This window comes from Rissa tridactyla, chromosome 8 (assembly GCF_028500815.1).
Source record: "Rissa tridactyla isolate bRisTri1 chromosome 8, bRisTri1.patW.cur.20221130, whole genome shotgun sequence".
Classification (NCBI taxonomy): domain Eukaryota; kingdom Metazoa; phylum Chordata; class Aves; order Charadriiformes; family Laridae; genus Rissa; species Rissa tridactyla.
The window spans coordinates 5,081,407-5,103,785 of record NC_071473.1 but is presented as its reverse complement, the minus strand read 5'-3'; the positions used below and the strand labels follow the sequence as shown (position 1 = coordinate 5,103,785).

At 41.3% G+C, this 22,379-nt stretch overlaps 1 protein-coding gene across 8 annotated transcripts in view; it reads right to left on the bottom strand.

The window, feature by feature from the left end:
- Window positions 1-22,379, bottom strand: part of USP22 (ubiquitin specific peptidase 22) — a 112,687-nt gene that overhangs the window by 25,831 nt on the left and 64,477 nt on the right. For all 8 annotated transcript variants that reach the window (XM_054211125.1, XM_054211128.1, XM_054211126.1 and 5 more), the window contains one exon: window positions 1,709-1,878. In XM_054211125.1, coding sequence (XP_054067100.1) covers window positions 1,709-1,878 — 170 coding nt within the window. The remainder of the gene's footprint in view (window positions 1-1,708; window positions 1,879-22,379) is intronic.

The window sequence follows — 22,379 nt, the reverse complement described above, 5'->3', positions numbered from 1 at the left end:
GTCTAGCAAGAGGCATCCTAGGCCATCAACAGGGCTCCACATACAAAAATGGAAGTAAAAATCATTACCTAGACAGTCCTGATCTTCCCTCCAGCCCCTCAATCTGTAACGTAATACTCATTTCCCCTTTCCCAAGGGGTTTTTTTAAAAATGCATGTGTGTAAACAGCATGTAGTGATATTAATCAGAATGAGACTTTATATCCCAACTTGATGAAAGGATATCAAGATTATAATAGTACCTTTTTTAAAAAAAAATAAACAAATAGGTTTCTATATTAACAGTGTACAGAAACTGTTATTTCTATACCATGACGGATTTTTTTAATCGAGGCAGAGTGGTATTTCCCCATTTAACTGCACATCTGGTTTCAATAATCCTGCAGCTGCTACCTATTGGTATGCCTGCCTATTGTTTTTACCTCCCTTCCTGATAGACCCAGGAATAATTGAAAAATAAATCAAAAAAATAAGAAGTATAACATATAGCTAATGACTTATCAACAGCATGGAAAGTTGCTAAATAACACACGTGCTGAGTACGAGCAGAAAACAACTTTGTACTGGAATGGCTAAGGGGGACTTTGCCTTCCATGTATGTTTAACTCACCTGCAATGACCAAAAAGAATCGCCTCTGGTGAAAAAGGCACAGAAGTAAAATCAAATTGAAAATCACAAGATAAAGGTAAAGCTATTTGAGGTTGGTCTCAGTTTGAATGAAATTCCATGACAGCATATACACAAGACACGCTGTGCGTACAGACACCTCCAGCTATCTCAAACGTTCTGTGGCAGCATGGTCTATTGCCTTTTTTTTTTTTTTCTAACCACCTCTGATTTTTGGTGGCGTTCCCCTCCCCGCCAGTTACCAAGAAAGCAGATCTATCACTAAGGGAAAGGCACAGCATTAGATTTGTTTGTTTGTTTGTTTTCAAAGACTCACCTTAAAACTAGAAGCCCATGTCTAGCCATAAATCCCAGATGTGGAACTAAGCTAGTTAATAAAGCTCTTTGACTATTAATTAAGGAAAAGACTGTGCTGTCTCATACAGCACAGACTAGACCTGCAAGAAAGGCACGCTGCAAAGCCACCTGAACGAGAAAGGGGAAGAAGAGCAGCTCGTACATGGAAGGCACACACTGTACCAACACATTCACTGTTCTACATCCTCCTGACCATTAATGGATTTCCACCTAAGAGACGCCTGCAAGGATGTTTCTGCCTGTTAGAAAGCACCGAATCGAGATCTTTAAAATATTTATGCAGGCCTACATAATGCAGTGCCTTAAACCACAAGGCTATACACTACTGCTTTATTCTCATCCCCATCATCACCCAAGAGCCTGTGACATATTTTCCAGTTACAACTTGCACCTTTAATTAAAGCACACATTCAGCTTTAAGACTAAAGACTTGCAGATCAGTCTCAGAAGAGCAGGCAGCACTGTAATTATTTCCAATACCAGCTTTGACTAAACAAGGGTGACTCAAGAATAGGACTTCTAAGGCCAACGGTTTCCTTTTCAGCAGTTGGGTATTTTTGACAGTAGGGTCTCACGCGATCTTCACCCCTCTGTTTTGCCACATCTTGAGGGGAAACATAATTTGCAACCCCTTTATATTTGCAGATCGAACACAATCCCTTTTGGGGTAAGAGCGAGCCAGCATCTGTGGAAAGGCGATGCTATTGTGGCAAACAGCACTCACCTCCTGAAAAAGCGTAGACATTTCACAGACCAGACATGAGCTGGGGCTTTGCATTTCACATTTGTGCCTGTCGGAGAGGAAGAAATCTCGCAGCAGTGGAGTGTGGGTAAGTGCCTGGACAATACAGTTCATAAAACATGTGTTCCCAAGATTGATTAGCCCTCGTAGACCTATAAAGAGAGATGGGGGAGGGGAAGCGTAAGCATTATCGAGTTAACGAAACGGTATATTTATCTGCATCTTTATATAGTTTTCACAATATGACCAGAGTTACTGTCTGTGCACGGCTCCAAGTACACAGTTTTATATTTTCTAGGTAGGCTATTGATTTTGTTGTACTCAAGTCACAAGCTGCATGAGCTTTCTGAACTACACTAGGATTTATTTTAAAATTCTTTGAAGAAAGTAAACCTCAAAGTACAGCAACACCAATAGCATTATTTTGCAACGGCTGTTTTTACCATACACCACCAAAGCATGCTCCCTCCCCACACTGATACCAAAGTGCAACGACAACAACTGGTTAAGTCGCTATAGAACAAAACCAATACATTAAAATAGATCGTAAGTTTTCAGATAGTTTAAAAGGCTTTCGCTCATGCAGGTCACAAAGCCAGAATAAGGTTTTTGTACTGTTAAAATGCAACAATCATTTTTCTAAGACAGGCAGCAAAGGAAACTGCCTCGACAAAACCAAGTCAGGCTGTGACATCCAGTGCAGATTTAGCATATCCTATTTTTGTACAAAACCCGAAATCTGAACGAAACAACCTTAAAGAGAAACTCTGAACAATACCAGTTGCACACCTGGTTTAGCTAAGTTAAACATCAATCTACAGTATACATCAAAAAATTCAACTTGGCATAAGAGGATTCATCACACCTTAAGTCAAACGTTCAGTAATGCCCAGAGACGATTTCTTGTGCTTGGAAACCAAGATGCTTAAAGGAAAGCTCTTTTGTTGCACAACAGAAGAGAGGTTAGGAGTGGGGAAACCTTTCAGTCATTTGCAAAGTCTAAGCGAGAAGAAAAACATGCTCAAATCCTTGAGTATTCTTCCAAAATGTCAACATAATACCACCATACAGGAGTGCTAAACGAGAAGAGCATCAGGTGCACAAGAATGCTTATTTTTAAAACAAAAATTTACTTCAAAACAAGATAAAATGCACTGATAGATACAATTCCGGTATCATAACAAAGTCCTCTTCTGCGATATAAATGGGATTACTACACAAAGAGTGAATGAAAAAACAGGATTACTTGACAGAGAACGAAGAATTTCCTTGCCATTCCATGGGGGGGTGTGGGGGGGTGGGGTGTGTGTGTGGTTAAAAAAAAAAAAAGGTATCAGCTGGCAATCCTGTGGAAATTAAAAATGGTGCAGTTCCCTTGCAGTACACCAGATAGTGCTCGAAGGGCTCTTTAGCATCTTTCAGCAGAGGAGGTGTGGTCCAGTTGCTACGTTACCAGAAAGAAACGGCACTACATCAGCTGGAACCGCATTCTGAGCTGGAGGCGACGGACACATTATTTTCGTACATTTATTATTTTTTTTCCCCTGTATCTAATGCAACACCATCCTCCTTCCAACAGCTTCCTGTTGCTTCTGTTTATCAAAGCGCAGGACAAAGTTTCTCATTACGTTATAGTAACTTCTCCCTGGCAAAACGCTTACTGTAATTATTTGCTTTGTTTCCACGCTGGGAGGCAACAAGTGCACGCACAACATTAGCGAAGTGTTAAATAGTTAATTTGTTGTAGCAGCTTGAAATACGGTGTGATGCTTCAACTTTGTGCGCAACCCTGTTTCTATCCCCAGTCTACACGTCTCTGCAAACAACGCCGCAACAGAAAGGTGTTCATGCTGTGCAAGCGGAGAAATGTTTGGTCGGTACCTCTTGCCTACCTCTCCCCTGTATTTTTCCATTTAAAACTTACTGGTTTTATTTAAACCACAGACCGGACACACAGAAGCCGGTAACATGCCTGAGATGCACCAGGGTGTTTTGAGGAGAAGGGTCTCTACCTATTTCTCCCTGGAAAACTGGTTAGCACCAGAATTCAAAGGCAGCCTGCACAGTGCAGAAGACCAGAAGTACAGCTAGAGACTCCCCCTATCACTTGTCTTCTCGACATCTCGTTGAGCAATCACGAGTAAAAGCAAACACATAAAGGCAGCTTTTTGGAATCATTTATTAAGCATCATTTGTTACATGCCCGTGGCTGGACCTTCTTTCCCTGTGACCACAAGAGTCAAGTCTTCCTCAAAGTTGCCGCCAGAAGACTAGTTACAGGCGTCAAACTCCGACGGCTCTTCCTTCACTCTACTCGCTTGGTCTTTTGGTGTCCGTTTTTCATGGGTCTACATGGAGGGCTTTGTACGCTATGACTTCACTTGAATGAACCGAGACAAACCAACCTGCAAAACAGACAAGGCTGCAACGTGAATACTCCAAACCCTAATACAAATTAAAAAAAAAAAAAAAAATGGTGAACGTAGCAAAACATGAGAACTTACTTGGCTGAAAAGGGACAAACGTAAAGGAGCATACATCAGTCTTATCCTTGAGGGAGCAACGACTGCAGCTGCCATGCTCTAAAACTGGCGTTTGAAACGGAACAGGTGTGATGCATTGAACTGCAGCTAAGACACTGCGTAACTAATTGCAGCACCTTGGAAAACATCAAAATTTGATGTATGTAAACTAAAGAGCTTACAGAACTCAGAACACCACATCCTTTTGTGCTTAACTTATATGGAAAAAACCTACTTGTTGGAAAGAAAAGTAGCTAAAAATTAAAGTCTATACAACATTCTGGTCAATAAAACATTAAGAATGTAGAAGACTTTCTGCCACACCTATTCCCTCCCTATTAATAAAGCCTGGCAATATTTAACTGGAATAGTCAGTGTTGCAACGTGTGGGTCATAAAGTAACAGAAAAATAATGTGCCAAACCCTCAAGCGCAGCAAGGCCACTTTTGCTATCATCAACAGCTGTCTCGACTAGCATCTAATCAGTGGCCCGTATCTGGACGGAGGAGAGGGCTAGCTGTCTAAGGACTGCCAACAGGATCCAACCTCTAGTAATGAAGCTGTCATACTTTGCAAACTTCTGCTGCGCTTCATAGCATTATCTTTATTTCTGTTTCTTATAAACTGTTTCTGAAACAAGCAAGAGCAACCAGTGTGATACTTAACACAGTCTATTCACAGATGTGTGCTCTTGTGGTAAGCGCAGTTAGCAGAAAAGCACTGTTTTACTTCTGAACCTTGCTGATGTAAACATAAATATTGGAATAAATTAATATTGCTGTCACGACAAAGTTGTCGTGTATGGTATAACCATAAAAAAAGAAAACACCCTTTAATCGTCATGCATGGTCTACGAGCACTTCCCGCATTCTGTCACGTGCTGGACAGGCAAGCAGCACAGCAGCAAGGAATCTACTTCTGCAGTGCCTTGAGCACAGGTAAACCCATCTGGGAAATTCTTTTTACGTTTGGCCTCAAAACTGGGTTCTAAGCAGCTGGCTTACCTTTGTCAGCTTCAGTTCTTCAATCTTCTTCCAGTAACAGCCTTTGTTTTTTCAAATGCTCTAAGTGATAGATCTGCAATACTGGGCAACAACGCTTGCTGTGATGCAGGGAGATCTAGAACACTGGTTCTGCAAGTCCACCCACGCAGGCGAGATGAAAAAACCAAAACAAGATAAGGAAATTCCACTTCTCTGTGAAATGCAACTGTACAGCTATTAAAGGTGGGGAAGGGGGGGAAACGAGAGGACCACACATGAATACAAAATACAGAAAAACCAATCAGGTGCCAGTCTTGCTCTCCTGGAAGAGGTTCTGTTTGTCTCTAAAACGAGTCCGCGCTGGGATAGGAAAGACAAACCAGTCTGAACAAACATTACCACATAGAAACTGTGATTTATTTGAATGAAGGTTCTGGAAGCAAGAACATAGGTCACTATATAATGCAACTTTGTGAGACAATCAGAATATCATTCCAGACACACTAAAGCACAGCCAGCTTCAGAGCCTTTTTACATTAAACACAGGCTGGCAACACCTTAGAGTGATTTTTCATCCCCTAACCCCAGCCCTCCCGGTTCCCCATCTGGTGTTGATACTTCCCTAAAGCTCCATCAGACGGCATCAGAAGTCGGAGCAAGCTGAGGAAGTGCCCACTGAAATATTTAAAGAGAGTTCAAGACAAGCCCTGGAAACAAGCAGTGCAGAACGGCAATGAAGAGTTTGGGGGTTTCATCCTATGTTCATCAACAGGAATTGCAACAGCATTTAAGAGCATCTTTCTGAAAAACGCATTTCAAGGGAGAAGTGCCCTACTTCTTAGCACCTAAAACTAAAACCAGATTCTCTCTCAGCTCTCACGTTTCAGGTGCAGACCACACCATACATTACCAGAACGTATCTGTTACACACGCTGGCCCCAGTCAGGCCAAGACACTCCTGTTCCACTTGCGTGCCAGAAGCAGCATAATTTTGCTAATAGGGTTAGTGACAGCAATTATTCAAGAGATAATCCCTTTTGAAAGAAAGTTAAAAAAAAAGAATTTACTCATTTCCAAAAGCAACAGTATGGAGATACATGAAATTACAGGTCTACACAGGAAAAAGCATGAGATTCTGTGACACTACTGATTGCGTGAGTTATCAAAAGAAAAGAGAACCATGCAGTGTTGGTGAATTTTTTCCACATCGCTTCAGTTGAAATATCCTTTCTCAGTGGCAGCATGAAACCCACATGTAACTGCAGAAATACTGAGTCGAATTATTAGACACATTAGAAAAGGTTTTTTCAGAGGTTTTCACAGCACATTTTTTACAAACTTACCGATGACATGCTCGGGTATTACATTATTTTGACAACACTTTACAAAAAAGCTACATAAGCTTTTGCCACAGCCAAGTTACATGAAACAAAAAAAAAAGTCAACCATCATCTTAAAAACTAACGTAACAATTCAACGTCTCTACCAGCAGCAAACACCCAGCAGGCAATATGCCATAAAAGTGAAAAAATAAACAGGGGGAGGTGGGATGAGAAAAAAAAAAAAAAAAAAAAGAGAAAATGTTCAGCACAATCGGAGTTTCCAAAAGTGTGTGAGTTGTATTCTTTAAATCCAAACTGGTTTACAGCTTTGCTTTTGAATTTGTAAAGAATTAATTTCTTTTCCTTTGTTTATTCCTAAAGGGTAGAAGCAAACAGTTTGACCACATTAAGTTCATATTTTAATAAGAAAATTTTGACACAACATTCTCAAAAGTTATCTTTAAATTCACCTGAGTTCTGCCAACCACGTCTTGTACTTGTCCCACCACTTCTAAGATACAAGGCAAAAGCGTGAATTTATTCCTTCAGCAATAAGCCACCGTATTTAGGTATTACGCCATCTTTATATCGCGGAAAGGTACCGAGACAGAAACTGGGGGTTTTGTTTAGCTGACTTTTAAACACTGCAAAAATAATATTCAAAAATATCACAGACCCCAAACAGCTTTGATGAGGAACACAGAAGGATTTATGTGACCGGTACGTGGCTGCACTGAAACGCCCGTCAGCCACTCGCTGCAATGCTTTGCTAGGAGGAAGCCTGCAGCAACCCGAGGGGCTTTGCTACGGGCTTTGGTTCCTGTGCCTGTTAGAGGAGCATACGGAGAATAGAAGTGTATGAAATGTTTGGGGATTTCCCCACCGCTGTTCACCTGTATTTCAAGAGTTAATAATAATGCCCACACGATATTCTGTGGGTTTCCACGCCACAGCAGCAATGCTGCTTCGGGAAGATGGCGTGAGTTTGAGAAAAGAGTTCCAGCAAAAAAGTTGTGCGAGTACAAACTGTGAAACATCTATAAAATCCAGAGTATGGTCAGAACCTACTAAAAACTCCGCCCAGAAGCAAGTTAAAGGCTATACCCGCAGAGCAATGATTTCGCGGCGAGTTAGACTTGCACACAATTTGCTGTTCAGGTGGAATGAAGGTGATCTCCCATGGTCTAAGACCATGCAGTCAGCAACAGCCTTGCAGGAGAACTTTGAGCTTTGTGGTGAGCCTCGCAGGCAGCCATGGGTGGACTTCCAGTTTTACTGCTGGTGAGAGGACACTTCAACAGACACTGACATTAAAACCCCAAACAGAGTTCCTTCAAGTCAATAACCAGCTTTGTCAGACGTTAAGGTTTTTTTTATGGTACACTTTTGACTGCTGCTCCCCCCCCCGAAAAAAACCCTGTTAATAGTGGACCTGCCAAATACTTGCAATAGGAGTAAGCTACTGCAGTGCTGGTTAACATCGCTTAGGTTCAAGAAAAGGCCTGGACCAATGGCAAAACTATTCTGTCAATCCAAAAGGATTTCCAAAAAGGGCAGAAATTTAGGATATACAAGAGGCAGAAGAAACTCAATAAAGAAAATGCATAATGCTAAAAGAGTATGAACCACTCAAGATGCTGAGATGTTAAACTGCCAAGTTGCAAGATAGACATTTGCAAGAGGCTAAGCTTGAAAACACCGTGCATCCCTACACTGAACCTTTCTCAGTTTTATATAATCACCAAGCTACAGAAAAAAACCCTCACAAAACAGAGAAGGGAGTAGGAAGGGAAAATGCACACGTGGCTTTGGAAGACTGCACTAAAACAATTCAGTTAAATGAATGAAAAGATGTGCCGAGATCCCGATGCATAAAAATAATGAACAAACCACAAAAGAGTTCTAGGAGCTCTCGTAACAAGAGCAAACCCCGTAACGTTGAAGAACATCACAACACTGACGAGACCACCCTCCGAGCGGTGCTAGGCAGCGAGATCAGGGACACCAAGGCTGCAGCACCAGGGTTCTTGCCACTGCATCCCCTCCTGGCCCTGACCCTCTCCCACCTGCAGACCTGGCACCTCAAGTACCTAAGGAACCCCAGCAGATGGGCTGGGGCAACTGCTTGAGCAAGCGCTCTCTAAACCGAGTCACCGATTCAGACTGGTCGATCAGTAAATCTTTCTTAAACAGAGTATTTTTTCATGGAAACCATTAGCAATTGATTATTTGACACACCGAAGAAATTAAGATGAACACTCAGGGCAATAATCTTTCCTCTTTCGGTTACTGCTGAACCAGGTGAAAACGTGCTTAAATTCCGCTGTGTTCATTTCTCTGACTTGGCTCCTTTTCTCCAGTTATTCAAGGCTGCCAGGTTAGTCATTGCTCATTTTGAATCCTTGTAAATCTCTTCTGAAACAAACCACCTTTCTTGAGCTACACCACCACCACCCACCCCCAGCCCCCTCAAGCTATTCAGTCACAAGACACGCAACCTGGAGAACTTCACTCACTCTTCTGCTTCTACCTGACTTTCAAGTGAAGCCTTGTAAATCTCAAGTCAGAGAGTTCTAGAGCAGTATTTCCTAACTTATGAGATTTACCATACATTTTTTCAATTTTTCTATATATGTTATAGTCAATATATTAATATAAATGTTTTTCTATATTATATTACTCCATTACCTTAAAAAACTTATTAAATATCACGTATACGTGTGTTGAATCCTGCAGTTCTGGGAGGCTGGGAGGCTGACAGTACATGTATTTAGATGATACTGTTAAAACAGATTTGGATTTTCCTGTTTTAATTACAAACAAATATTTTCATTTGGCACCGACACAAGTCCAATAAAAAGCCAGCCCCTTCCATCCAGAAGCCCTAATAGACACACACAGACACTCCCGTGCAGCTGGAAGACACGTTCATTAGTTTAAATACCTGAGCTGTGCACACAACATTTGGGGGAACCATAAGTTAAGTCCACTCTGCAGAGTACTGGGCTTAGACCAGAAAGTAAATTTATCCGTACTTATCGCGCTGCTTACCCTCTCCAAACACACAAAAAGAATGAAGTGGGTTTTTTTCCTTACACGTACTGACCTAATGTTGGCATGTTTCCCTCCACCACCATCCCTTCTGGGAAACTCTAACATAAGAACCCAGGTGCATAAGAAAACTAATTTAAAAATGGAAGACACCGAAAACAGAACCAATCAGTATCAGACTATTAAGAACAGCTCCTGTTAATAGAAGAGAAAATAAATTATAGGACTATTTCAGCTACACCGCATTATGCATTGCACCATAAACTACAAGTTTACCCAACCCTATACAAACAGAAAGGCAATTATATCAAAAAAAGCTTTCTGGAAGGGGGGAAAAAAAAAAAAAATGTATCTTAGGAAAAAGAAATACCTGCATTCTAGATGAAAACCCACCTTTAACCTTCCATTTCTGGCAAAAGGATTCTGGATCACTGCATTTTTTCCATTACTATTGAAATAACAGATTGCTCAATAGAAAGAAGTTTGCTTATGTGTACAACAGGAAACTGTCCTTGAGTTTGTTTCCAGTTGAAAATCCTGGAGTCCAGCTACAAAAGATGGTACACTGGAGGAAATAAGTATATGCCATGAATGGTACGTGTATAGCAAAATCATTAACTGTTGGAAGCTGGAACTTCCAGAATCGGGAACTGCTGGAACAGAATATAGCAAGTATTCCTCCTTGTATGGACCACCAGCGCCAGAAGACAAAGACTATTTAGATGGGTGAATCACCCAAACCCAGAAAGTTCTCAGTTTTGGCATGTCACTGCTGTACAGAGTAAGTGGAATTCATCCTCATTACTCATCTGTTTACCTATTAACACAACTTTACCCAGAGGCAAAGACGGGTTGGTTGGTCCATTTAAAAAAAATTAACGAGACATGATTTGCTCTACAGCCGAGTAACTGACAAGTCAAAAAAACCCCAGGAAATACATCCCGTGCCCTGAATGCAAGTTGTGACCTTAAGTAGATGCGCTGCCGTTTACTTCCTTTTCTTAGCATACTCATTACTGGCCAAGGGCGGTTTTATTTTTAGAAAAGAGAGTCAGTTCCCTACCTTTCAAGTTACCAAGTGGGTCAAAAAAAAAAAAGAAAAAAAAAAATCAAAACATGTCAGTTTGTATTTCCCAGTTTTGCTACCTGTAAGAAAAAAACCTCACATTAAATGTTATGACTTAAATACAACACTTAAATGCATGCTCAAGTACTTCATTCTAGTTCACACGACGACTTAAAAGTCTTTTTCTCGGTAATTTCTGGCATATTTGCGTGCAACTGGGCAGTTCTGCAGTGACCTCAACATTCACAGGAGACTTTCCAGATTTATCCTTTTTTACGTTGTGTGAGGATTGCCATTCAGAAGTCATTGGTTTTACTCTTTTCCTCCCTTATAATATGCAAAAAACCATGAAAAGTCACCCGTAGGTAACAACCTACCTACATTAAGTTGTCAGGATATGTGCATGATGATGTTTGTAGCAGCTGTTCAGCAGGAGATTAACACATATTCTACCATGTCTGTGAGGTTGATCTAGTTCATCCACACCACAATGTGGAAACAGAAAAGGACTGGTTCTGTACAGGTGAGATTAAGTAGTCCAGACCGAGTAAACGCGGTTACGTTCTTTACGCAACCAGATTTAGTGCCTCTGCATTGCCTTCCCCAGCCCTTCTTGGAAGGCTCCTCACCTTGGGCACGGCGCCATGCAAACATGTTCCTACTGTTTACAGACCCAGGCTGACACTGCGCGCATTCATGCTGCTCCGAGCCCGAGCTGAATTTGCATCGGCTCAAACCTGGATCCAGACACCAATAATGTTTCTCCAGCATTTAGTCTGTCCCCACCCCTCTGAGTTCAACAGGGAATAATTGATCGCGTTCACTATTTTTATTCGATAGCTCCAGTGACATCACATTAATATATATTTACCGAAGGGACAAAGTACATCAAGATAATGCAAACGTAATTGGGAGACAGAGCAATAACTCAAGAGCAACTTGTTAAGTGGGAAAAACTATCTGAAATCAATTAAATTCAATAAAAACAATTGCGAAATAAGAAACAAGAAAAATTAAGTGGACAAGCAGAAAATAAGGAGCAATGGCTGTAGCAACTCAACCCAAATGACTTAATATTGTGCTGCAGTTCTGAGACAAGCAGCATTTTGAAACTTAACCAGAATACGAGAAGCCCTGGGAGGTAATAATTCTGCCCTGGTGACAGGAAAACCTCAACCGGATGACGTCTGGAATTGAGCACCCATTTTAAAAAAGAAATAGATCTATGCAAACTGGGGAGAAGTTAAGAATATGAGTGAAAATTTGCATGAAATTAATATTTGAGAATAACAACCGAAGAACCCACTGGTTGAGTTAATTAATTAAAAAAAACCATAGTGCTGATGGAGGAACGGCCCGGCTGACAATTTTCAAGTATGTTACAGGCCACTGCAAAGAGGACTGTAATTAACTCTTGTGGCCTACCAAAGCTATAATAATAAAAAAAAAAAAAAAAAGACTGAGCTCACAAGAAGTGAAATTTAATTAGATATTAAAAATAATTGTCTCACAGTTAGAAAACATTGCAACAGGGGAGTTTGGGACTCCCAGTTGCTGGAGTGGCTCCAACAGCAGCTCTGGCAGCCGTCAGGAACAGCCCAGCACAGTGACCCCGGCTCAGAAGAGGTGTGTGACGCCCACTCTGCTTTTTCACCCCCCCACTGCTCACACATCCAGTTTAATATTACAGCGCCATACGAAACACAGGAACCGGCTTTTGACAGGGAAGGGGAAGGTGAGGGCGTTTTCACACGACAGCTAAGCCCATCTAACAGCTCGCTGATGCCAAAAGGGCTGTTCCCTTTGCACCGGGCCGGCGTCTGCTTGGCTCCACGGTGGAACGGTTCACCTTGCCCGTCTGACAGGAAAAAAAAAAGCAGTTGCACCTTGAGGGGGTGAACTCATCCCTTGCAAACGGTGATGAGTCTTTGACCTGTCTGAGCAGGTTCACACAGCTCACCACGGTCAGGACAAGAGGCCAGTGCCAGGGAGAGGGAGGGATGCAGGAGCCATCGGTCTCTCTCGGAGACAGCCAGCCCTCGTACCCCCCCACTGTAACAAGCTTCCAGCGCAGGCAGTTGTCTAAAAGCCACAGGCTGGGCAGCAAAACAGCCGCTGCCCTAATGCCTGTATCCCTTTTCCTACCACACGGCACTGGAAACCAGAATTAACTGCCCTGCTGCCACTCCGGAAGGGATGGAGAAGCGGTAACAGCTGCTGCTAGGATCAGGGCATCATTTTTAGACTATATATTTATTCTGCATATGAGCTTTTTGCATTTGTGGCTCAATGCACCATTCATTCACTTTACTAACACAAAAAAGAGTCAGAGGATAATGCAAAGAGATCACCTGGATCTGGTATTTCACTTCATTTCCTTTGTGTCGTACCTGCTAGCGTGTGTCGAGACAAGTCTAAGTTTGCAGCTACTGGCAATGCTATAAATCAATCCGGCAGGAGCTCGGCAGTGTCCCTGTATCGGGCTGTACCTTCAATTAAAAGCAATTGCGTAACATTTAAACAACACTGGACTAAAGGCTCGGCATAGGAGATACATGTTTGTAACTTAATTAAATAAAGAATTTCTAGTAGTAATGACATAGAAATGCATCAGCAACAAATGGAGATGAGAGTCAAGAAAGGTTACCCTTAGCTTTGCCAGACTTGGGAGAAAAACGCACGTCTCTAAGCAGTCACTACCAAAGTGGCTTTACTATAGATCCTTCCTCAGAGCAACAGATCGGCCTTTCCACACATGCTACTTGGACACGTTTTGTTGGAAGAACCTAAGGACAAGCGACATCCTTTGGCGCAAATGGACCAAACAAGTTACCAAGAGTATGACCAAACACAAAACTGTAGCATTTTATATTACTATTGCACAGGTGAAACGAAAGCCCCCAAGCCAGACAATGAGTCCTGAGCATACACAGTCTGCCAGACACAGAAGGCGCTCTCTGTACTATACTTACAATGTGTGTACATCTTTGAACCAATTCACAAACTACTGATGCCAAAAGAGGAACCATTTCACAGCCAGAGGAGTTTCCATTCTTCCCTGTGAGTTCATCTGCCCGTAGATACTTTGTGAGTTCAGTGGTGTGCAACCACGGCGTGCCCCTCATCCTCCAGAAGAGCACTGACCAGTTACGCTTATTTTTATTTCTGTTTCTCCAGGCTTAAAGCACTTCAAACAAGGGAAACGATCTCTTTTAACAGTGGGGGCATTGTAAGCCAGGGTGTGAGGTTGCAGCCCGTCACGTATTTTGCAGTAACTGTATGCTTGGGTTACGACAAGGCAGGAGCACTTGATGTCTTTTACGTTCTCATCCTTCTGATTTGATGGTGATTGGCTCATGTGTGCACACCCTCGGCTCAGTAAAATGAGTCAGCAATCCTAAGAATATCTAGCAATACAAACAAACAAACCTCTTAAGGTTAATTTTTCATATAGCCCATGTAAATAGAGAAGCTGTTTCAAGCAAGACAAGGGACTGCAAGAATTTCTTCCCTGTGAATTCATATTAAGAAACACGCTTCCAAAACAAAACAAAGTGAGTGGTTCTGATCAAACCACTGAAAAGCGCATTGAATCTTCCACTAAAATCAGAGGAAGCATAGCCGTAGAAGATCTTGAGAAGTCACCTAGTCTATCCCTTTACCTCAAAGAAGAATTAACGCTACCTCTATTATTCCTGACAAATGTTTTCCTGAATTGTTCTTTAAACTCTGCAGTGATGAGATCCTGCATTATCCCCTGATGCACTTGTGTTCTGAAGTGTTCCAGTGTCATCTTGGTAAATAAATTAATGCTGAGTTTAAGAACTGCAACAACATTAATATGAAAGATACACATACACTATGAAATCTATAGATAAGCTCCTCTACTAGTCATATTAAGAGTTTCTGAATTAAAGTTACTTCAAATAACACTAGCTTTACAAAAGGTCCTAAAATGAGGAGACAACTTGTCCGAGATACTGTGCTATCACTGTTTTTCTCCCCTAGAAATTTCTGTGCACCTGAGTGGGTATGGCACGAACCATTTCATTTCCCCATATCCTTCCCCACGAGGAGAAAAAGATAACAGCTAGACAGAAGCCTTGTGTGAGCAAATCTAGCCAATGTGTCCCCAAACTGATCACAATTACAGTAAAAAGGAACAGATCAGAATACAAGTAAAAATACTTCTCTTTAGAGTATTTTGCTGTCTCGTAGCTGCAGAGCATGAGAACAACCTTGATACAACCACACAGTTTCACATGAGAAGTCCACAAGGGCTGGGTTTTCACTTAGGAAGGATAAAAAAAAAAATAAAGTTCCAGGAGCAGTTTCTCCTGACCAGGATGTGAAGTTGAATTGTTCTTCCTGTTAAAGCAATGGCTGCCTTCTATTATAAGTATAAAGAGTGGCCTGAATTAAAAAAAACAAAAAAAAAAAAAGAAAGCAAGAAGCGGCAGGGAAAGGCCTTTTCATGAGTTACGATGACATAGCTAAATCCACAGCTAAAAACAGATTTTAAAATATTTATAAATGTAAACTTATAAATAGTAAATGCTATGGGAATTTACTGTCTCCCACAGCCAAGCTTAAGTTTAAAATCAACGTGGGATGGGAGGGGCAAAGGGAGCTAAAGCCAAGATCTCTCCAATACGCCAGATTAGTTTTGAACCTTTTGTTAAGTCACCTCACAGGAAAAGGACCCCTGAGCACTCTGCGAATAAAGGCATTCCTGTTTCTTTTCCCCTTTCAAGAGTATGGAAAGTATCAGGTTTTATATCCATACTTTCTTATCTTCAGCATTTTTAGTGACCATCTACATCACAAAATTGTTTTTCTCTCTCAGGTGTCTGAAGGAGAAACCAGTGCAGCATATTCTCAAAACCAGAAAGCTGTGCAGCATGGAATCATCCATGGCAATCATTCCTCTCTCTTCGATTCCCCCAGCTGAAATGAGTAAGACTGAAAAAAAAAAAAAAACTACCATTAAGTTCTGCAGCAGAACTTGTACCGAACTTCTCTGAATTCCCATCTTGGCTTACCAAGACTCACTGAACCAATTTTGCCTGTTGTGCTTCCACCCGACCCAATCTCTGTCAGGATCTCTTAGCAGCGAGTGAAGACACTGGGGAAGGCACACATACGGTCTGGACCTCAAATTTTCAGAACACGCAATAGACGAAAACACGTTTCATATACAGCACGGGAAATAATCACATAATGCTTCGATACTTAGTAATAGATTTGATTATCTGACCCCTGTAACACACGAAGATCAATCGGCTGGAGGAGAAAGACAGAACACGATGTGCTGCAAGCACATGTCACATCAAGGGCTACAGAAACAAAAAGGTGCCAATTTCTGCTCAGCACAAAACACGCCATGAAACGCCGCATATGGGTACATACATTGCACAAAACACATTAGTTTAACAAGGAAGCCAGACTCCTTACAACAGCGGTGCTCGTTGTACACTCGGATACACGGAACTGAATGAATTTAAAGAAGTTGAATGAAGGTATGGAGAAGGTCCCAAAGCAGCCACGGAACCGAAACAGGAGCTGCCCTGCCTCGCACACCCTACAAAGCGAAGTTTGCAACATTAAAGTCCTACCGACCGGAGCATGAAAATAACAATTAATCTAATAATTGCAGAAAGGTCAGGGAGAACAGCTAGAAGACACCCAACATCCAAAAAGAGCAGCAGTAGGCAAAGAACAGGAACGGTGTTTGTCAAAGGACCGCATGATCAATATGGAGCATCATGACAAACCAGCCTTTAAAAGCTCGTTAAGTTGTAGACCCTTCAAGGTGTTTTTATATGGCAACTTGATGGCAAAGAAAAAAAGCCCTCATGCAAAATAAAATACTTCAAAAGGTGGCACAGAATAAAATATTCTCTTTGCCCTCCCCCAAAGCAGCCAAACTTAAAAGCTCAGTGAGATCTTGCGCGATCTGCACAGAAGCATAAGACTTACAGTGAGAATCCTGTGCAGATGGCATCTTTAAAGAACAAGAGGTACTCCCACTAAGCTGACAAAATAAAATTCACACCCGCAGCCGTCCTTTCCCCCCAATATCACACCATATGCTGCCTACAAGTTTTTACCCTCCCTCAAAACAGATTTCACAAATTAATAACTTAAGGAGCAGGCTAACCACCAGTGAAATTAAATGCATCCAAATATATTAATATGCACAAATTATTGTTGATGAATTGGCACAGAGCTATTCCAACCATCCACAACACACAAACCATGCCACATGCTGTTTATGCACATTCCTGGTTTCCGCATATACTGTATCTACCTCCTGTCCACACAAAGCCCAATTCTAGAAGCAGATATGAAAGAGCAGAATGGAAGGTCAGAGTAAATATAATCCAAACGCGATCCACAAAAGAACAAAACTGAGATGGAGATTACTGGCCTTGTTGAAAATGCCACGCTCTCTGTAATGACACAGAGTTAATCAGGTTAAAATACAGTGGTAACTCAATGTTTCTTTGCTTTGGGTTGTTTAATAGTAAGGAAAAGAACCTTCTCACGCTAAGGGTGCGTCTCTGCCCACAACAAGATGACAGACGCATGTTAAGACTGTAATCAGTGGAGCTACACGGGCTAATTCTGAACTTCCTTATCTGGCTCTTAATTTAGAGACTATAAAAGTATCTTTGCATTAACTGCACCACCGTACAGCAAAAATATACCCTCCGTGTCGGGAAAAGCTTTGGTTTTTAGAGGTTCACTGCATGGTATTGACAAAAACGGCAACAGTCTGTAGCTTTGTGTAATGTGGTCAAGAAAAAAGCAGACAAACCTGCTGACCTCAGGGTTCGCTGTCGAAGAAGGGGAAGGTCTGCTGCGTGTTCCGACAGACACAGAAAGCCAAGCACTTTTAGCACATCTGTTTTTCTGTAAGCATCCACTGGTTTTTTGGGTTTTCTTTAAAGCCAGTTTAACACTACTTTAAAGAAACACCCTGATAAGTTTTCTTTAATTTTAAACAAACAAACAAAAAAAATACTTTCTCTAAATAAGAGTATCTTGCACTGAGGGCCAGAATCAAATTCTGGTTATATATTGCTGTTGGGTTTTTTTTCTTGATAAGAAACTTCCCATTCCCATAAAAACTTGTTCAAGCAGACGATGACAAGTGACTAACATTTACTGCATTTTTCATGCTAAAAGCCTAGTGTTTTGACTGCATATTGAAGTTATAATGACTTGGTGAAGAAAGCATAGCACAGGGAAGAAATTAACTGCCATTAGCAAGAGACAGGTAGGACAAATAACTGAGTCAGCAAATATTTTACACTTGAAAGTTGAATCAGCATCTGGGGGTGGGGGGCGGGAAGGGGTGTTTTGTGCGGCTCCCTAGCTGGATCCAAATGATGAAGGTTCACCTGAAGAAGTGCAGAATGCAATTTTAGAAAAGTCAAACTGAAGCACTGTCTGTAAACTAAAAGTGATGTGCATGGATCAGTAACAACCATGGATCCACTTCAAAAAGTCCAGAGGAGGAAAATCAGATTTGAGTTAAAAGTTTGGAACACGATCCAAGCCCTGGATTAAGAACCCTGTCTCCTAAGGAATTTCACACTGTGAACACACACAGGGTATCTCCCTTTGTCTCAAAGCCCCGAGAGCCACCTAAAGTTACAAAAGTCAAGTCTTTTCTAAAGTAATACGAATGGCAATTTTCCAAGACAGGGTAACAGAAAAATTCAAGCCCGACTGCAATCTGCTTATTTCACATACAAGTAGTTGTAACTTCCTACAGTCCGCAGGGGCTGTATTTGAGGTAAATGTCCCTGGAGATTAGAACCCCCGCTTTACAAACTTTGATGCTTATGTCAACATTTCTTCATCCGCAATATTTTATTTTATTGCAGCTACTCACATGCCTACACATTGGTGTCTATCTCTGCTCTTATTTCCCCACGAATAAAACACGCAAAACAAGCTTTACAGGGAAGGAAAAAAAGTCAAATCGTTCAAATTTTTTTATATGTATTTTTTTTAAAGAATTCTAAAACCTGTATGAAAACCCACTATTCCTCAGAGGGCAAACATACCCAAAGCTTCTACTCAGCTTGCTATTCTGTTTTAAACTAAACTGCTCCCACATATAGCCATGCAAATTAAAACCTTCAAGCAGACCCATGAACCAAAGAACCTCTTCCAGAACACATTTAGCACATCACTGCAAATGCCGTTTCCAATGCCAACCTACCACCAGCCTCAAGCTTCAAGGTAACTTCTCCTCAAAATTGTTTTCGACATTTTGTTAATTTTTACTGGAAATGAAGCAAAGGCATGGGATTTATTCTCTACACAGATATTGCAAAAAACAATCTTAAAGTATCATATTTCTAAGAGCTGCTAAGAATACTCCCAATCTACAAAAGTTAGGTCTGGTGGTTTCTTCAACAATCCATATACTACTGCAAGAAGATCAACTAAAAAATACTGGAAGTCTTAACAAGGGCCAAAACTAGACATGATTTCTATGGCTCTATGAGCCTATGATTTCCTTGAGTATATAGTTTCATATTCCAAGCTATCCCACTACTATTGCCTGATACTCCCTGGAGAAAAGATGTTAACTGGTTTATACTTCAACTTGTTACAGCATGGACTTGAAAGCAGGACTAAACCCTTGGGGAAAAAGAGTTCTTTGTAAAGGGAATCTGCATCCTTCTTTCATTAATCTTTACAAGCTGAAAAACATGCCCTGCAAGTTTCAACTATTCTTCAAATCATCAAGCGAAAGATACACAAACATTTTATATTAGTTACTTCCACAGAGCTTCCCCTCCCACTCCCCCCTCCTTGGGGAGGGGGTCTGTGTATAAAGGCTGAAAAGGAAGAGCCATAAACTTTAAGGTCATCCATAAACACTACAGCAGGAACAGTAAATGGCATAAGCCAAAAAGTTCATTTAGATTTCAGCCTTACTACTGACCGATTTAAAAAAAAAAAAAAAGTAGTAAATTGATAAATAGACAATAGCAGAATGATTTCAGAACCTTAAAAGACAAAAAAGGAATTCATGTAATTATGCAATATTTACTAAAAAAAAAAAATTAAGCTAAATATGCAACAGTGTAGGCCACATTATCACCAATGCCAGCTTCTCAAAGAATTTGTCTTCTTCACATGGGATCCTAAAAAGCTTGCAAAGTTTGTTTTCTGTTTAATATTGATTTCCTGGCTTACTCTAATTTCAAGCCTTACTAAGGTGACAATCCAAGAGCAGTTAACCTTTGCTGCAGACAAACGAAACACCAGCTCGGATGCAGTGCGGTTTGCTGTCAGCAAAAGGCGGTTCCCCCTTACTGCCGGCCACGCGTCCCCATTCCTGGGCCGTCCCCTCCTGACACCAGCTTCGTGCCCATGTCAGAGCCTTTGCCAAGCTGTTGAGTGCCGTAACACAGGAGAATGTTGCTCTTGCAAAACCACCACCACCAAAAAGCACACTGCCTTCTGCCAGGTTAATGAACGGAACAGACTCTGCGACCAGCCTGACAGCACCAGAGTGAATGCCCAGGAGAAGGGAGGGGACACGTGGCTGGAATTAAGGAGAAGCCTACACAAGGGTGGAGAGGAAAAAAAAAAAAGAAAAAAAAAAAAGGATTGTCCTGGATGGAAGAAAGCCATCTGCCTCAGTCGTAGCATGTGTCTTCACCCTTAGCAGGTATTAGAGAGAAGTGCACTGCTAGTTCTTCTGCTTAAAGCATAACATCAAAACAGAGGGAGGAGAGAGGGAAAGATCATAAAAGACTTACTGCTTTCATCAGAAATACTTTTTACGGTTTGGTTCTCTTAATGTTCATTAAAGAGTACGCCCCTGTAAAACCATGACATGAAATGAACACACAAACAGGACAACTCATACACTGAAAGTCATCTTATGTCCTTCACGACCTTTCTGAAAGAGGGCCTAAAATTCAATCAAATATTGAGACAGTAAGAGCAGAAAAACCCCCTCCCTTCCTGCGTGAAGCTAGCCTGGGACCACATAAGCATTCTGAAGACGTACTCTTAGTTCCTAAACTCTTCAAATGTGAAGGTAAGATGACTTACTTTTGAATTACAAAAGTTTCCATAACAAAAATTTGCTCTCTCCGAGCAGGTAAACACTGCAGGGACTTCAGTGATACTGTGGTCATCCCTAAGCTGACCCAGGAGTAATTAAATGGTAAATAACTCAACCAATGACTGCTGTGAAGATAAACCATACAAAGTGACATTACAGCGGTGACGCAAATTGCTTTCTGGCACTAGCTTTGGAAAATTAGGTGACACGCTCTCAGACAACAATCAATACACAAAAAGGCTACTGAAATATCAAATCTGGAATTTCTTTTCAAAACGTCTTTTGCAGAGGAAAGCTTTATATTTTATATTGCTAAAGAGGTAAACTTAGGAAGTCTAGCAAGGCTTTCTAAAACCGAATCTCTGCAAACCTCAGCAAGTAAATCACAGCTTATGTTTTAAAATTCTTAAAAGATTCACACCCCTCTTATTTTCCTTAAAATTCTGTGGGAGCTTTGAGAGGAAAAGTTTTTTAAATTTATTTTTCCTATTAGGTTTATCAATTTTAGACCTAGGAAAAATATTACACAACTCAGTCCAATGGTCAGAGCTCATGACAAGGATCTCCCTGACAGAAGGATAGCGTTTTTTTTTTATTTTACTAATCCAGTCTTTTAGGAAACAGATTTCCAAACAGATAGCCATTCTAATTATGAAGCCAGATGAAAAAAATAGTCACAGAGGAAACATTCCTGAGTAGTCTTAAAGGTGGTTTTTCCTTTTCTTCATCACACAGCAGCCTAAAAACAAATTCAAGAATCAAGACGACTTCTAGTCAAGGTGCATTGTGTGGTCATGATTTGAAATATAAAAGTATTACTGCTTACAAATCAATAACTTTAAAATTTTAGTTACAGCTAAAAATTTGGTGCTGTACCAAACTAGATTTTTCATTCCACTTTTCCATTTGACCCACCTTAAGTAGCATTCAACTAGAAGAAGTACACCGGAAAGCTGGTACATCCCAAAAAAACTCCCAAGTTCTAACGTAGTCTTCAACACCTTCAAGGTGCTGCTGCTTCTACAGCAGTGTTGGTGCTCCTGGTAACTCGTCTGGAGAACCAGAAATATTTCCAGGCCACTGTTCCTCTTCCCTTGCCACCTTTACAGAGGAGCTCTGCTGCAGTGTTTATTCCACTCGTGCTGCTCCCTCACATCCCGCTGCTCAGCCTCGCGCAGCTGCAAAACCCACCCGCGACTCCCATCTAGCTCCTGGTTTTGCACCTGCCCCATTCATCATCATTCTTTCCAAAAGGGATTTGCTCATTCTCCAATAAAGGCAACCCCCCTCTGCCTTTCTGCAACCCTGAAAACGGGAATCCCACGTGGCTCCCGCTAATTACTCACGTGCCTTGGGACTCTAATTCTTCCCATTGTTAATATACCAATCTTCAGCCACAAAGTCACTTCATATGCTAATGGGAGACCAGCTGATCCCAAGCCAATACTTCATGTCCTCGGGAGAACTGATCTGCTGGGGGCATTAGTGGTAGCAAAGCAAGATGAGCTTTAAAGAACAGTTCCTGAAAGATACTGTATCACTGCCACTTCTCGTCCAACTCTGTAATAAAAAAAATTGCTTGTGAACTTGGAGCTTGGTCACTACCC